Genomic DNA, 17,829 nt, shown 5'->3' with positions numbered 1-17,829 from the left:
TTTGGTGTGGATTCTCCGGCGGACTGTCACGACGTGCGTTCATTTTCATTGCAGCACAGAGCCTTCGGCCTAATTACCAGCGTTGGTGTGTATCGCCATGTTCACTTCTACAGACATTCTTGGCGTGCAACGGGGGTGGTGCAGGCATACAGAGTGCGACTGTGACGGGTTTATACGAGAGAAAACCCACCCAGGTGTGACGGCTCAGAAACAGCATTTCCAGATTAGTGGTGCATACAATGCGGCCCCTCACCTGCCGTTCATGGACGATTGGAATATATCGGTAAGAATATTAATCGTGGTTCGCTCTTATCAAATGACGGCTAACTGTTCATTTCTCATGATTTCCGGTGTCTACTTGTGCCATGTTTGGTGCAATATTGCCTAAACGGTGCGATTTAGTGGAAAGCGAGAACATTCTACGCGAGCAGTAGCTTTGATCGAAATAGTATAATCAGCCTCGTGCATTTTTAACAAGTTTTAACGCCAACTGTTGAATTCGTAATTGTTCTCTTTATTCTGCCCAAGTGTCAAATTCGCACGATTATAGGCGAGGTCATTTCAGAAATTTGTTAAGTTGGAACGCGCCTCGCGTTATAGTCTGGTTCATTACGCGAATGTAATGTACTTATTTGTTTTAATTTTTTATTGATTTTGTTATATTCGCAAGCTCACTAATCTCTCCGTGCCCGCTGCCACTTCGCCTCGGGCAAGGCTATGGCGAGCTGGGAGTTGTCACTCTGCACTTTGCACCTTGTTTCTTCTCATGATTTAGAAAGCTGTTAATGGCGCATCAATGTGGTTACGGCGTATTAATCGCAAACTTGAGCAAGATGATCGGCGCTGTTGTGCAGGTGCGTCAAGCCCTTCGCTGTCGCGCGGTGCACCACCACGCAATCTGTGAAAGGCTTTGCTGTGTTCGATTGTATCGCGGGCACTTGTACAGAGGTCAACACTCATGTCTAGAACGATGGAACGTTGCACTCGAGATTGCACGAGCGACATCTGCAGTTTGAAATAGGCCACATCTGAGCATGCGCGGCGCCAATGATGCGCCGGCTTTGCATTTTTATCCTTGTTTATTGCCGCGGCTTCAACAACTGCTTTGGCCGGCAAAAGCGCTGTCAACGGTGTAGCGCAAGAACAAAAACAAACAATCAAACAAACAAACAAACAAACAAACAACAAACGCAGTGAATCGTTCGCGGCGCCCAGTGCAAGCTATGCTTTAAGTTTATTCTTATTGACAATGTTCGCTCACGAAACGCACAAGGAAATACCTCCGCTTACTACTCATGTATGTTGTGCTTACATTTGACAGCGTTCTAGAGGTACCTACATGTGTTGATTTCAATAAATCTCAAAAGTTCAGGATATCTATGCAACATTTTTCTGTATGTGCGATCGAAACCTACAATTATAAGCAATTAACGTTGGCGGGTTGACGACCAATATCGACGAAAGTATGTTTGTAAAATTCACTCCTAACAGACGGCAATAAACGCAATGCGTTATGCAAAATCCATGGCGCGATGCGCGAGATATATGTGCGACGCAATGGCGGTATGACGATGCCGCGAACTGAGAATAAGGCTGCAGAATAAAGGCGCGGAGCCGGGAGATTCCGCGCGTTTTTCTTTCTTGGCGGCGCTACAACCTTAGCGCTACACCGTTGACAGCGCTTCTGCCGGCCAAAGCAGTTGTTGCAGCCGCGGCGACAAACAAGGAGAGAAAATGCGAGGCAGGCGCGTCATTGGCACCGCGCATGCTCAGATGTGGCCTATTTCAAACTGTAGATGTCGCTCGTGCAGTCCCGAGCGCGACGCTCCGTTGTTCTAGACATGAGTGTTGAACTCTGTACAAGTACCTTGTACCGCTATGTCTGCGGTAGTATTTAGCGCCTAATTAATGTAGATGATCTGCATTGTGTGTGCCTAATTAATGTAGATGTTCTGCATTGTGTGTGCTGCGTATTGTGTACGTACATGCTCGGCAGACACATTGCTGGTTAGAAAAATTATTTATCAAAGTAAAAAAATTCTTACTATACCAGCCTATCCTGTCTGGTATTTGCTCTGGTGAACGTGGGCTTCGGGCAAGGTGGTGGTGGTTACAACATCTTTATTGCAAATCATGGTGGGGTCTCAGGGTGGCCCCTGTTGGGGGCCACTCCCTCGGCCCAAGTGACGATTTTTAGTTGTTCCCTGAGATCGGCGGCAGTCCTAAGTAAGGTCTCCCAGGTAAGTTTGGAGGGGGCTGGCAAGAGCGTATTTGGGGGAGGAAAACCCCTACATCCCCAAAGAATGTGGTCTTGTGTTGCCAATTCGTTTATGTTACAATTTTGACATATGGGGTCAAATTCCCCATTTGTGATAATCGCCAATCTGTGCGGACTCAGAAAGAGTCTGTCTGAAGCTGGCGAAGGACGGTGGCCTGCGCTCTGGTAAGGTCCCGATGAGGCGCCGGGTATGTACGCCTCCTTTCTTTATAAAAGTTTGTTATTTCATTATATGTGGTCACCACCTCACTCAGAGAATCCGAGTCAGAGCGGCGCGCCTCCCGGCTTGTTAACCCTCGGGCGATACGGTGCGCCTCCTCGTTCCCAGGATTTCCCGAGTGGGCGGGGACCCATACTAGATTAATAAGTCTGTCCGCTTGATAAAAAGTGTGGTAATAATTGTTTATGATTTGCTGCGTAGTTTTGCTAACAGTGCCTTTAGTGTAATTTAAAATCGCGCTTTTGGAATCGCTAACGATTGTATGAACGAGGTCGTTCGTGATGGCTAGAGCGATAGCTGTCTCCTCCGCCTCAAGGGCGGAGAAGGCCTCCACCGTGGCCGCGTTTAATATGCGGCCGCTCCCGGTCACTACGCTCACAACGTATTTTCGGTTACCCTGCGCCGCCGCATCCACATAGGCAACAGAGTGGTCGTCTTTGTACTTATCCCACAACTGCTTTGCCCTGGCTGTACGACGGTTGTCGTGCCTTCCTCTGAGCATGTTTTTAGGAATAGGTTTAATGATTAGCTGCCGCCTTGTGATTTGTGGCAAGGGGGTTCGTCCCACAGAGGCGATTGTGGGATTCAGGCCCAGCTTGTCTAGTATGTACCTTCCGGCCTGTGTACCGGACAGGCGGAAAATCTGGGCCGTTTTGTGCGCCTCGATTAGTTCTTCTATAGTGTTGTGTATTCCTAATCTCAATAGTTTGTCCGAATTAGTATATTTGGGTAGCCCCAACGCTGTTTTGTATGCTAGACGGATTAAGGCGTTAATTTTGTCCTTATCCGCTCGCCTTAGGTGGCAGTAAGGGAGGGAATACACTATGCGACTGATCAGAAAGGCCTGAATCAGCCGACATAGGTCCTCCTCCCTCATGCCTGTGTGTCTTGTTGCGATTCTTTTTATCAATCCGCACATTTGTCGGATCGTCGATTGCAGCCCGGCTATAGCCTGTGCGTTGCGGGTGTTGTGTTGTATGAGCATTCCCAGCACCCGAATGGTCAGCACAGGCGGGACCGGGCCAGACTCCATTCGAACCGCTATTGTGGAGGCCTGCTGTTGGCTGTCTGTTTTGTCTGTTCTCTTTCTGATAATTAGTAGTTCGGATTTCTTGGCAGAGCATGTTAGCCCGTTTAGTTTAACGTAATTTTGGACCGTGTCTGCAGCCGTTTGCAGTGCATCTGTGATTTCGCCATCTGAGCCAGTGTTTGTCCAGATTGTTATGTCGTCTGCATATATTGAATGGCTAACGTGGGGTATTGCATCTAAGAGGGGTGGCAAGTTTCTCATGGTAACGTTAAAAAGGAAAGGTGAGAGAACTGCTCCTTGCGGGGTTCCTCGTGTTCCTAAGGTGAAGCGTTCGCTCTTAAGGTCGCCCAGATGAATTTCTGCAGTTCTTTCCCTGAGGAAGTTTGCGATATATGCGAAACTGCGTTTCCCCACGTTCATCTGGTTCAGGTTAGTTAGGATTGAACGATGCGTAACACCGTCAAAGGCCTTGCTTACGTCTAGCGCTAGTATGGTCCTTGTGGCTCTGATAGGGCCTGGCTGCAGGATGTCGTGCTGTAATTGCCACATGGTGTCCTGTGTGGAAAGATTGGGCCTAAATCCCACCATCGTGTGAGGGAATAGCCCCTCCGTCTCAGCGTATTCGTTTAGCCTCGTGAGTATAACATGCTCCATGATTTTTCCTAAGCAAGAGGTCAAGGAAATTGGTCTTAAGTTTCCTAACTCGAGCTTTTTGCCCGGTTTCGGTATAAAAATGACTTTTGCGTGCTTCCAGCTGGGAGGGATGGTGCCAGCTTTCCAATGAATGTTGAATAACTTCGTAATTTCTATGATTGAACGGTCATCTAGGTTTCTGAGCATCTTATTTGTGACCCCGTCTTTACCGGCTGCAGCTGTGGTCTTTATGCTATTAAGAACAGCTCGGACTTCAGCCTCCTCAATGTCTTTATCGAGGGCTTCATTTTCTTGCCCTGTGTAGGTATTTGAGACTGGGAAGTCTTTGTCGACGTTGAAGTAGCGATCTTTCAACTCTTTAATGAGAGTGTCGTCATCTCCGGGGAAGGAATGAATAATTCTTTGCATGTTTTTCCGCGATGCAGACTTGGTTTGATTAGGGTCGATTAAGTGCCTAAGCAGGAACCATGTGTTTTTATTGCCCAACTGTCCGTTCATTCGATCGCAAAGCTGATGCCAGTGTTCCTGACTAAGGAACTGGCAGTGCTGTTCAATTTCCCTTTCTAATTTTACGAGCTTTTTGCGAAGGATTTTGTTATGTTTTTGTGACGACCATCGCTTTTGTATGCTCTTCTGTGCTTCCCATAAGTGAATTAGTCTCGAGTCCGGAGTGGGGCCGTCATCTTCCATTTCCGTCTCTATGGTTGCATTACTGGCGTCTTGAAGTATGGTATCGACCCATTCTTCGAGCTCTTCGAGGTTAGAGATGGGTGCGGGAGTTCGTTTATCGCGAACTTGACGAAAAGCGTCCCACCTGGTATGCAGGATAGTAAGTTTACGTTTCCTGTAGCCCTTTAGAAAGGCCGTGATAGTTAGAATGTAGTGATCACTTCCCACGTTCATTTCAGTATTCTCCCATGTGGTTTTTGCAATGTTTTTGACGAAGGCTAGGTCGGGGGACGTGTTTCGACTCACACTATTGCCAATGCGTGTGGGGCGCTCCGGGTCGTTTAGAAGGGTGAAACCATAGCCTTGTGCTGTTTCCCAAATCTTGTTGCCTTTATTTTCCCCCTTTGGGTAGCCCCAGGCTGAGTGCCGGGCGTTAAAATCGCCCAGCACTACGAGTGGTGCTTTATGGGCGTGCTTATAGGCGTTGATCATCAATTTGGATGCGGATGGACTTTTGTCTTTTGGGGGACTATACAAATTTAGAACGAAAAGAGATTGATCTGCTCTTTTATTAGGTAGAATTTCAATGAATGTGTACGCTACCTCGTCACATTCCAAGTCTATTTGAATTGCTGTCAGATTTCTATGCACCATGAGCGCTGTGGTCGGAGAGCGGCCGCATCGAAGAACTTCCGTGTAGGTTGCATAGCCTGTTAATTTGGCTGCAATGCCAATTTCTTGGAGTGCCAAAACGTCGGGTTTTTCTTGCGAATCTTGAATTGTTAATTCTAGGGCTCGACGTTTTTGTTTGAACCCTCTGCAGTTCCATTGCCATAAAATTATAGGTGCTCCAGCCATCACGAACGCCTGTGAGGATCTAGCCGCGCCGCGCCGACGCTGTGCGATCTGATTGGTCCCCCTGCCGGGTGTCGAGCATCTGACTTTGACATCGAAGCTTCAGATGAGTCATTGTCTCCCGACAGATGCAAGGGATTTGCGGGCGGCTTACGTGCCATGTCAAGGCCTGTATGGGTAGCAAGTGCCTGCACTGTCGTGCTCAGGATAACAATGTTTTCCGTTTGTTGCTTAATTTGCTCGGTTAAATTGCTCATGTTATTTAGAATGTGCTCAAATGCGGTTTCTAGTTGAGCTACACGCGCATCCATCCCTTCCGATTTACCTTTCTTATCACCTGTTGATTCTGTTGGGCCAGCTGCTTTCCGCTTTTCGCCTTTAGTTACGTCAGTTTCCATATTTTCTGCCTCACTCGGAGCGCAAACCACTGGTCTGTTCGCACAGAGATTCTGCGAGGTACTAATTGGGGTTGGTTTGTTTTCGAGTTGTCGAATTTTATCATTAGCGGCAGCCAATTGTTGTTTTAGAAATTTTATCTGCTCTGCCAGCTCCCTCACCTGTTGGTCCTGTTGCTGTTGTGGCTTGCTTTGCTGGGGCCTTGTGGGGGTGCCCTCTTCTCGGGCAGCTTGGCTGATCTTGTAGCCGGAACGTTCTTCCCTTGTCTGCGTCGTTGTCCGTCCGTTTCGTGACTGCTGCTCGGGCGGTGTCTCCAATGAGGTGGTCACTTGCGGTGTTGTTTTGTCGCGGAGGTTAGGTTTACCGCTTCCCCAGGCTACGTGCTTGGCAGGTTCGTCTTGCTGGGAGGTGTTTCCTCCGGAAGTGGACTGGTCAATCTCTCTGCTGTGTAGAGGAGGGAATGACTCGGAGCGGTCTCGAAAGACGCCTTGGGTTCGCCCTCTTGAGTGGGAACGCCTGGTCTCTCCGGTGGTCTGGGTGTCGCTTTGTGACGTCGTTTTCTTGTTCTGTTTTGGTTGTATGAAGCGCCTTTTGCAGTTTCGACTACCCGTTGGGTGTGTCCCATGACAAACGACGCAGAGTGGGATACACGTCGGTTTCTCTCCTTCCGGTGGAGGTGAGTGCTCTTCCCCGCACCTTCGGCATCTGGGGATTTCTGGTCGGGGTTGTGGACATACGTCGGAGCGATGTCCTAATTTCCGACAATTGAAGCAAGCTTCCGGCCTCTCCCTGAAGGGGTACACGTTTAGAGTGAAACACCGATAACGTATCAAGGACGGTAAGTCTCGGCCGGCGAAGGTGATCACAAAGTGTTTTGAATTACCGAGTCTTCTTGCATTCACAATAGGTAATTGCGGGTTCTTGTTTGCTATTTCATCGTGAATGGCTTGGTCCGTTTCGTTAGTATAGGCTCTGTAGACCAGTCCCCGTATGGAGTCGTCCGGAGCCGGTACGTACGCCGATACTGGTATGTCGATGTTATGCTCTTCACAGCGTAAAGATTCAAGAGTCCGGTAAGCGTCCGCCCGCGTTCTATCGGGTGTACTAATGGTGATGGTGTTTTTGATCGGGTGCACTCTCACCTGGTCGGCTTGCTCGGCTTGCGCCTGGTTGATTTTGGATGTCGCGTAGATCGCCTCCAAGAGTGCGATAAGTCCAATGTTGGTCAGATTCACGGCACACTTGGGTCGCAACACAATTTTATAGTCCTCCTCGGGCAGTCGAGGCATGGGCTTCCGTCGCGGTAGCTGCGGCGGACGCGACTTATTCTTGGAGGCAGCCGAAGCACCGGCCGAGGCCTAGTTCCTCGGTCAGCTCGGTGGGGTCGGTTTTCTTGCGACCGAAGCGCTTTTGGAGGTCTAGCGGGTCGGCCGGACATTTCGGGTGCTGCCACGTACCATCACGTAGCTCCGCGGGGTCGATTTCTTCGCCTTCGACGGTGTAACTCATCACTGCTTGCTCGGAGACACTGGCTGCGTCGAGCGGGCGAGCAACGGCGTCTCCGTTGTCGCGCTAGGCCTGGGTTCGGCGTAGCTGTGAGGTGGCGTGGCGCCTACCGAAAACGGCGAAAATCGCCGAAGAATCTTGGTGCCGGTTCCTCCAAATGGTCCGTATGGGTGTCGGAACACACAAGGAAAGTCCTTAGTAAATTTGGTGAAGCTGCGTGAGCCGGTTGCGGAAAAAGATCGAAAAGGTGCGGACTGCATGTGAGATGCGTCCGCTCCCTACGAGAGCTCCGCCAGACCCTCGGCTTCGGGCAAGGATGCTACGAAAAGTGATATCTGATACAACTTATTTCATGTGTTGTTCACTGCCAAAGGTCAACAGGCAATGAAATTACAGTTATTAAACACTACAAAGAGTGACCATAACCCTTTGAGCGTAATTTTCAAAAAGCATATCGATGGCTGCATTATTACGCGTTAACGCAAATTAAAGCACAGGTACATTGCAAGCTTCCCGGCGAGCCGGACACCGGCTTGCGGTGGATTTTCTGTAAATTGTACAAGTGAGGTAGTTCTCCGCGGCCGTTCGCGGTATAGTTGTCGCGTGTGCCGCTCATAGTATGCCGCTGGCGATAAATTGAAAATGTATAATTTTGTCAGCTATTTGTCGACTGACAGTAACCTGCATCTTAGAAGCGCTGCATGCGAGCTTGCAAGCGCACGTGCTACTTGCAACATGAATTCAACTTTTGAATTATGATATCTATGTGTAGCTCCGCATATTTTACATTTTGTACTTTTGGGGCTAAACAAAGGAAGTGTGACTGTGTTCAGTGAACACGAATATACTCTGCCTGTTGCAAATGTACTTATGCAGCTCTTGATTTCCAGTTGCCAACCATCAGTGAGAGTTGACGTGTGGCAAGTTCACATAGAATGTCATTCCTATCAAAATTTCCATCTCCATTGTGTTGAAAATTAGGCATAACTACGTTTTTCTAGCTCATTTTTCGTTCGCTTTTTAAATGTTTCTTCGAATGCGTTGCCAGTTGTGTTCGAATTTTCGAACTTTAGTTTTATCGAGAGCATGATCAATCGCTTGCAGTTATGTGCCTAATTGCGTATTACGCAATGTTCCTTTGTTTTTCAGGTCACATTTGAAGGCAAACTAAGGTTTGAAAGTAGGATTCATCAAAATGAACAAGAATTGAAAAAGGCCCTTCTGATCGTGTCGAAAATAGACATTTTCGGAGCCGCCATACGTCTCCATAGAAGCGTGCTTGAGACCCAGGCTTGCAAAGCATGCTCTCATTATTGCGGCGAGTTTGCCCTCTTTCCCATGTCGCCTGCTTCTAAAGACCTCCAGACTGCCGCATTTTAACAGCGAACAATAGCAGAAATGTCTGAAGAAATGCAATCAACGTTAAAGCAGTGAAAAAGCAAGCGGTCAATGTATACCGCTTTTAATCTAAAAGAAGTGTGTTTTCATCTCTAAAGCATCATACTCTGGTGATTAAGACGTTTTCTTTATTTCCAGATACCGCTAAATGACTTTATAGGACCTTGCATTGAATAGGGGAAGGCAAGGTTCCTCATCTGCCGCTGTGAGCAGGAACGCATTGAGATCAGCGATGACATATCTCTAGAAAAGGCACTATTGTAATGTGCCTATTTCTATATTACAGGAAATATATAACATATTCGGCTGCATATGGCCAGTTTTTTGTGCTATCAATTGTAAAGCTAGGAACAAGCAACGAATTATCATGGGCGCAAAGAAGGTTAAAGAATTTGTTCACTGCGTTGAGCATTTAAATCAAGCTCATATAGAGACTATGCTTGCTCGGCGATCTTAAATTAAAATTAAATTATGGAGTTTCACGTGCCAAAACCACCATCTGATTATGAGGCACGCCGTGGTGAGGGACTCCGGAAAATTTGGACCACCTGGGGTTTTTTTAACGTGCACCTAAATCTAAGTACACGGGTGTTTTCGCATTTCGTCCCCATCGAGATGCGGCCGCCATGGCCGGGATTCGATCCCACGAGCTCGGCGATCTGAAGACGTTGTAACTCTAACTTTTGTTTTTAAACACCAACGTTTCATTGTATCCTATTTTCTGGGAATGAATCCTATATATGAATAAATTATTTACCCCAGGAAGAAATATGTGTGCTATTTGTTTCGCTGCTTAGAATATTCGTCTTTTTTTAGAAAAAGAGGCCAGTGAAAATAATTTGATCAGCTACTTTCAAACAACAATCGGGAAAGAGTGCAATACCATGATGATTTTAATGGGGAAATGCTGTCCTCACGTCCCTATCTTGCACACGGATCGCTATCTCCGAATACGCGGCGTCGCAGATCACGGTTGAGAGGGCATTCGTCCTTTTTTGCAAGGAGATACCGAGGGGCTTGTTTACGTTTTGCCTTCCTTGGCGTCGTTGAAATGTGCCAAGGATTTGCAAAGCCCCTTCTTAGTGGATTAGTTTGTTTCACCGGTGGGAGCGTCTTACGCAATCTCTCTGCAGCATATTCAGCTTCTACTTCGCCGGCCTGCTGCCACTGTCATAACGTCTTGGTCCGCCACAGTCTGCGCTGGCGAAGCACAAGTTAAAGCTCGCTTTAGAGAAGCGACCCAAGCAGACTAGAGCCGGTGCTTCTCCGTTGCCTTCCGCGCATGCAGAGATGGCGGGAGGGGGGCAGGGCATGCTCCCCGACCCACCCCCTTTCCCCCTCGTGCGCCGTTACATCAGGAGCCGCGTGTAAGCGTGGAGAATGGTCACGCCATAATAGGCGTATGAATGGGGGTCCCTATCACGCCCGCTAAGCGTTAAGAGGGGTTGCTGATCGCTCCCAGTAGGCGTGATCACTAAGCGTGGAGAAATATCACGCTTAGAGTAAGCGTGTAAAAAAACTGCAAGCGCACGCTTAGATAAGCGTGAATTTTTTTAGAGCGTATAGCATAGTCCATATATACATTATAGCTACAAGATAGCTTCGGCCGTGACTTCCCCGTAAGCAATGGTGAACTTACCTTTGTGTCCATGCCTCTTTCCTTTCTTGTGCGCCTTGGTTGTCACCTGGTGAACGCTTCCTTCAGGCACCGACTGCGCCACCCCCGCTGGCTCGTCCTCCTGTCCGGCCGCTGGACTCGCCAGCTTGTCTTGCTACCTGCAAGCACGCACGCGCGAATAGTGAAAATTGGCATCGTGCGTCCCATTGTGTATATACGTTCGCGCGTCGTGCAAGTGCGAGTGTTTCGCGACTTGTTTCACGACTGGAACCTATAGCATCGGCAGGCCGCTTTTGGAGGTCTCTATAGCCGGACTTGAGTCAAGACGACTAACTGGTCCACTGCTCCCTTGACCGCAGTAGTTATACAGCGAAAAAGGGAAAATCCGAACATTTTGTCAATGTCCAGGATAGCACCCAGTGTATCCTAACAGTTTGCGCACAGTCGTCCTTCGGGAACGCCATACACTAGAGAGTTTTAGATTAGGGGGACGCAAGGGTAGGGGTCCCCTAGCACTTGGGACCGCGGTACTGCGCACGCGCAGACCGGTCTACGCGCGCGCAGTACCGCGGCCCCAAGTTCTAGGGGGCCCTTACGCTTCCGTCCCCTTAATCTAAATCTCTCTATTGTTTCATACATAACGTGAAACGCTATACGAAGGCTAGAGAGACGCGTCTCAGTGCGCGCATCCACAACAACAACAACAAAAAAAAATGCGCGACACGAACGTGAAAAAAAGATACAGGCATGCGTCATTTAAGTCGACGCAACGTTAAGACTCAATCTTTTATGCCGCAAGTTATGACGCAATTATTACACCGCTACAGATAACATTCTGTAATGACGAATTACGGGCGCCCCGATGCACCGTTTCATTCAATCGTCGTCGCACCGGTGGGATTTGCCGAATTCGCCGTAAGAACCCACCTAGCAGTATAATAGGTATTGGATTGCGCAACGCTTTGACGGGACACACAAAAGAGAAACACATACAACGGAGCGCTACTTGCAACTATCGATGTATTACCTCGGAATAAATACCAGAATATACTCAAATGGAAAGAACAACAAAAATACAAAAAATCGAAAAGGACCATCCACAAATACCAAGCCGGCCTTGTCACACGACCGTTTGGCGGCGCTCGATACCGGAATAAAAAGGAACAAGGATGGTACAAAATTTCAGATTAGGGCGTGAGTAAATCGATTTTTTTTTTTTTTTTTTGCTCTAAGGTAAACAGACGGCATGCTTACGCACATACTTTCCGTGCCCGCAATCTCGGCGGCTTCGATAATCGCGCGCGTTATTTGTCTGCCATTTTTGCTCACAACCGTGCAGTTCTCAAAGATTGGCTGACATCCGCAATCTCTACAATCAATCCCAAGGTGTCCGGCGACTGCTCTTGAAACGTTACATTCATGCTCCTTTGATCTTTCCTTCAGACAGCGCCCAGTTTGTCCGATATGCTTACTGCCGCACGAAAGTGGAACAGAATGTATACCACTCCCTCCGCGCACACGACGAACATCTTTCAATCTTTTAACGCGATAGCGTTTAGGTCTCCGTGTCGCAGAAAATCCGTCTTCGGCTTCCGCATTGGCGCCCGCGGCCAAGAAAATCATCCCCAACCACGTTTAGGTATGCCACACCATTCTATCATTAATGTTGCTCATACCTTGTCTAGCCTTCTTCGCAAAGCTATTCCTCGGAATCTTGAGAATTACAATCCACAAACAAATGACATGAAACAAAACACTCACAGCGTATGCCTTTTATGATAAATCTTCTCAGACTGAAATATTAAAAGTGCGAAACAAATACGGAAGCCTGTCATTTCTTTGGCGCGGTTGTGCAATATCTCCGGGATCGGCCCACGCAAGAGGCCGCGTTTCCACCAGACAGCTCGCCTACGTGCATAGGGATCACCGCCAGTGTTTGCCAGTAGCCATTACGGTTGCATAAGCTGCAGTCGTCCGGAACCACGCGTAGCAGTCAGGGATCTTTGAATGCTATCGCGTTCCACTCTTAAAAGCGAAGCTTAAGCGTCCTCCCAACTTTTTTCACAGCCTAGTTTCTGTGTGACGCCTGCATTTACCTTCGCACACATGCTCAGAATTTTTCCGTGGCCGGAAAATCCACTTTTTCATTGCACCGTTTACCAATTTTCTTGACACGGTGCGCGATCGATTGTATGTACGGCATCACCACTAATTTTTTCAGCTTTGATTGGGCCGCAGGGCTCCTACCCAGATAATGGCTGCCTGGTTCCGATTTCCTTGAGCAATGATTGTGCCACAGACACTAATACATGAGAATGATAGCCTGCTGCTGTAAACCTGCGTTTTTGCTGCCGGAAGCTGTCAGCAATGCTATGATGGCACGATTTCCTTAACGCATTATTGTAGCAAGACCTAACTATGGCTCGTTTTACGACCTTAGAATGCGCAGGTTCGAATCGAAAAAGGAGCTTATTTGCGCGCGGTTCGTATTGCCGACATACGTCCATCAGGCGGAGACCTAGTTTTTATTGCGATAGCAATTATATGGACACTCAAAAGCAGATTTCTGCCGTCGGCGTCGCCGTCGCCGTGAGGTTCCGTATGACGTCAATGGAGATGAAATCGTGACCGCGCGCCGCTGAACGCTGTATGTGCGAGTGAAAGGGCGCGAGGGACGCGCTCTTTCACGGGGAGTGAACGCACGGCGGAGAACAAACGCGCGTTCTGCGCCGTGCTTCCTTAAGGGCTGCAAAAGTAGGCGTCTCTTTCCTCCTTTACAATCACCATATATGTAGAGCAAACGCGCCTTCTTCCGATGCGCGAGAGGCCGTGGGGGAGGGGGAGGGAAGGGAGGCGACGTTTAGCTGCGGCACGCAGTGCCTATTTATATCAGAGGCTCCGGCAACAGTCACCAACGCCGCACACATTTTGAGCGAACGCGGGCGAAACGCCGATGGCGTCGACAACAGTTCTGCGTGTTGCCGATGCTGCTGCATGTCCAAGTTTATACAGCTGATAAAGCTAATATCATTACTCCGTATAGCTCTCTACAAGTTTGCTATCGCAATTGATGCTTCGCCTTTTAGGTGAAACTGCGACAACTTTTTTTAAGTCAAGGAACCTAATGGATCCACCGTCTGGCTCTTCACATGTGATGACCAGGGGCTCTAGAGACTCACTGAAAATTCTCTGTGTGTCAACAGCTACTGCGTGCCGTTTTCATCAGAGTCAACTAAAAGTTAATAATCATCTACAAATATGAAGACACGAGCAACCCCTAAATTCTTGAGGCGTTCCTTGCAAGGTTTTGTCTATGTTGGCTAGGAACAAGTCACTCAGAATCGATGCGATAGACGAACATATACATATCCTTGCTTTTGAAGAAAATGTATTCATTCCAAAGTATGTAGGCGGACCTTAAACACGCAGGCAACAACTGTAAAAAGGCTTCAACGTGCATCTGTGTATCATTCTGAAAAGCAGCATTTCCGCATTTATCAATACAATGTTCAATGCAAAACAAGAGCTCTTTGCGAGGAATACAGTAATAAATGTCTTCGACGTCAGAAGAATAAACCACATATCCCGTGTCTCTAGTATGTTAGATCTAGTATCTAGTATGCTATACCAACACGCCCATGCAGTCTTTAACCTTAACCGCCTAGTCGGTAAGATTGAAGTCCACTGCTGAAATGCTAATTGGCTGGAGCCGTACGAGCAAGGAAGAGACAAACGCCCCCAGCCAGTCTTCTCCTCGCCCTACACTTGGATCCAGCCAATCAGCGGCGGCTGAAGTGGACAGTCGATTACAGCATACATCCCCCCCCCCCCCCCCCCCCCCCCATTCCCGGATGCGAGGGAGAAAACGAGGCCGCGGATATGTGTATGACACGCCTGTGTGCTGCACCACGAAGCTAGACTCAGGACAGTAGCGGGAATAATTGTGAGTAGAGTCGAGTCTAGATATTCTTTTACAAGAAACCGACACGCGCAGGTCGAGTGAAACGTCGGGCTATGACTACGGGCTATGATCTCGTTCCCATTAGGCCTAATGTCCACAGATAAAACAGGTTAGGCCGCGATCTCGGCCACACATTTGGTTGAGGCGCGATACAGAGCTGCGCTTCGTTGCTGGATATGAACGCTGGCCCGACACGCACGCATATGCCTACATATTGCAAGTGCGTCGCACCCTGGTCCAGTCTGTCTGGCTCAACCCGACTCAACAATCAGCCATCCCGACCGTTAGGTCTAAGTGAGCGCGACAGGCAAACCTTAGCCGACTCGGTCGGGGGTCGAGCCGACTCGACCTACTGCTGCAGTAGCGTAAGCGGTCCGGTATCTATCCCCGCGAAGTAGACGCATGCATACGAGCACGGAACGCAGTTGTGACCGCTGTATGCGCACTTACAGGATGAACAGCCGAGATAAAATGACAGCGAGCGGCTCCGGGACCTGCTGCCTTCTTCTTCGCAGCACGAACGTTGAGCGCGTAACGCGTGACTTGTGCAAGCGCGAGCTTCACTGACGCGAACAGGAAGCACGCGACGACAATTGGCCTGCTCACGCGTTTCGAAGGCTGCGATGATAATGATTGGGGAGGGGGGGGGGGGGGGGGTAATCGTGCGTTAAGGCTGTTCGTTGTAGTGTTATTTTCATTTTACATAGTAGATAGATAGCCAACTAAAAAAAATGGCAATGTCGCAAAATGTGGAAATTTTTTCCCCTCCTAAGTTGGTCGTTTGACCGGGATGACGAAGTTTCCAGCCGTTCTGGCAGAGTTTGCATTGCAGAGCGTCGTTTACTTTCTTGTCCTCTGTCTCATCACGCTGTTAGTAGGTTTCGTTAGGCAGCTTACGTTAGCGGTTGTCTTAAACGCGACTTTAAGCATGCGCCTTGACCCTCGCGTTGGGCTGCGGGACGTCCTTAACTGGACCTTGACGGTGTCCTTCCCCTTCTTTGCGCGCTGCTAAGGCACATAGACATACCAGCGGGATGTAAATAAGATTATGTAAACTCTATGTGCGTTCCGTCGTAGTAGTAGTAGTAAACACTGTATTTAGGTCCTGAGAAGCTAGGCAGGGGGCCTGCTAGCCGTAGGCTAGTCCCATGTCGGAACAGAGAGGCCGTGCCTCTCCGCTCGTTCACGGGCCCTCTGGACAGCCAAGAGTTGGACGTCTTGTCTGGGATCTGTGATGGCCTTCGTCCAGTCTTCTTCTTGGTTAAAATCCTGTAACACAGGGCACTGCCAGAGCATGTGATCTAACGAGCAAAATTCAGTGCCACAGTCTGGGTAGAATGGATCAACGTCGGGGTGAAGCTTGCTCAGAAAGCCCCTACAGGGCGTCGTATATACGGGAATGCCTGCGGGTTGCGCTCGTGCTCGTGCTCGGCACGCACTCGTGCCACTGCTCCCGCGTTCATCGCCGTCGTCTTCTTCTACAGCTGGCTGCGTTGCCGCTCATCATTCCAGTGTAGAATTTCCCTTCTCCTCTGTCGTCGTAATGGGGAAGCCGCGTTTACGGGGGTATTCTAGTACGCTGTTACAGTGTACAGTGTACTAGAATTGGGTTCCAGTACGCTGTAACGAGGGTATGAGCCATTGCTTAAGGGGGTATGAGACATTCATTGTCTTACGTAAAGAACAGATCAAATTTTGAAGCAATTCAATTTACAAGAATCGCAAGCGGCAATGGCAGGCGAATGCTGCCATTGCCACCGAGCAAACTCGAGACATCGAAGGCAAGCGACAACGGCGGACTGCGGGCATACCATCGGTGACGTCGTTCTCTCCGTCGCAGCCGAACGTGTCTGTAACCTCATAATTGAGAAATACTTTAATGAACCCTCGGAATTAACCCAGGTGATAAACACCAGGGCCGCACATTTCAGCTTCGCTGGTCCCCATCTTCACGGAGTGGAAGGGCCGACGAATTTTTTTCTCAGCTCTATTTCATCGTTTATTGTTAGTTACACATGCATAGATCGAGAAAGAAAGGAGTACAGAGAAGGTGAATGTAAACCTCGCACAACGGGCATATCTTACATTGCTCAACATCGGAATCAACAATGGGGGAGGGAGAGAGAAAGAGACATTTATGATGGTAGAAAAACTGAGTCAGATAGCACACAGCGCTGCTGCTTCTTGTCCCAAACAAACACAGAAGAAAGAGTCCTTGCCTCTTCGCACTGTCACATGTGGTCACAAAAATAATGATGATGATGACGATGATCTTAAAAGTAGTGGTACTTAGCTTCGGTCACAGGCAAGACATAACGTCTTACCTGTGACCTCTTTGCAGTATTTGAGTGGTACGAAGCAGAATTCAGGAGGAGCTGTTGCTGATAACGGTAATGAATGCAGCACACACATATGCCAGTCAGTAACCTCAACTATAAATCTAAAGATACTGCTATTCATTATTGTCCGGCTCTATATATACTGAAATGCAGATGCGCTTAGTCTACTTAGACGACGTTCCGTGTGTTTCAAGAACATTTGCTGTACATAATAGAACGACTCAAGATTGTTACTCATCGCATTCAGCAAAGCACTGAGCAGACGAGGTCGCGAGATCAACTTCCGGCCGCGGCGGACGAATTTCGATGGAGGGCGAAATGCAAAAACGCCCGTGTGCTTGCGTTGTAGTGCCGTTAAGAACCCAACCACAGCGTGGTCAAACTGGTCACTACGGCGTGCCTCATAATCAGAACTGGTTTGGCACGTAAAACCCCAGAAAGAAGAAGAAGAAGACATTCAGCAAAGCCAATTTGACTATCAAGCCTGAAAAATGTCATTATGACTTTCAGGAGCTAAAGTTTCTCGCATGTAGTCAGCCCCACGGTGTTCGGCCAGACCTCGAGAGGCTAGCTGCCGTGCGCAGAGTTCCCGCGTCCAACAGAGACAAGAAGGCAGTTCAGCGATTATTAGGTCTCTGCGCTTACTACCGTCGTTTTGTCGAAGCATATTCAAGGATCGCCGACCATTAACGAGACTAACACGCCAAGATGCACCCTTCTAGTGGACGGAAGAGCAACGGAAGTCATTACAGAATTGCGAAGCGACTGCAAATAGGCCCCAGTGCTCGCGCACTTCGACGGCAAGGCTGACAGCCGAAATCCTACACAGACGCCAGCAACGTGGGGGCTGTTTCGAAGTACATTGCCTGCCCGGCGGGGGGGGGGGGGGGGGGATGATTGGGGGA

The 17,829-nt window shown here is 48.7% G+C and overlaps 1 protein-coding gene across 1 annotated transcript in view; it reads right to left on the bottom strand.

The window, feature by feature from the left end:
* The window catches only part of LOC125944996 (serine/arginine repetitive matrix protein 2-like), a 91,979-nt gene that overhangs the window by 18,205 nt on the left and 55,945 nt on the right, over positions 1-17,829 (bottom strand). The window contains exon 4 of the mRNA XM_049666508.1: positions 10,646-10,778. Within this exon, the coding sequence (XP_049522465.1) occupies positions 10,646-10,778 (133 nt within the window). The remainder of the gene's footprint in view (positions 1-10,645; positions 10,779-17,829) is intronic.

Source organism: Dermacentor silvarum, chromosome 4 (assembly GCF_013339745.2).
Source record: "Dermacentor silvarum isolate Dsil-2018 chromosome 4, BIME_Dsil_1.4, whole genome shotgun sequence".
Lineage (NCBI taxonomy): Eukaryota > Metazoa > Arthropoda > Arachnida > Ixodida > Ixodidae > Dermacentor > Dermacentor silvarum.
This window is presented reverse-complemented; position numbering and strand designations above follow the sequence as displayed.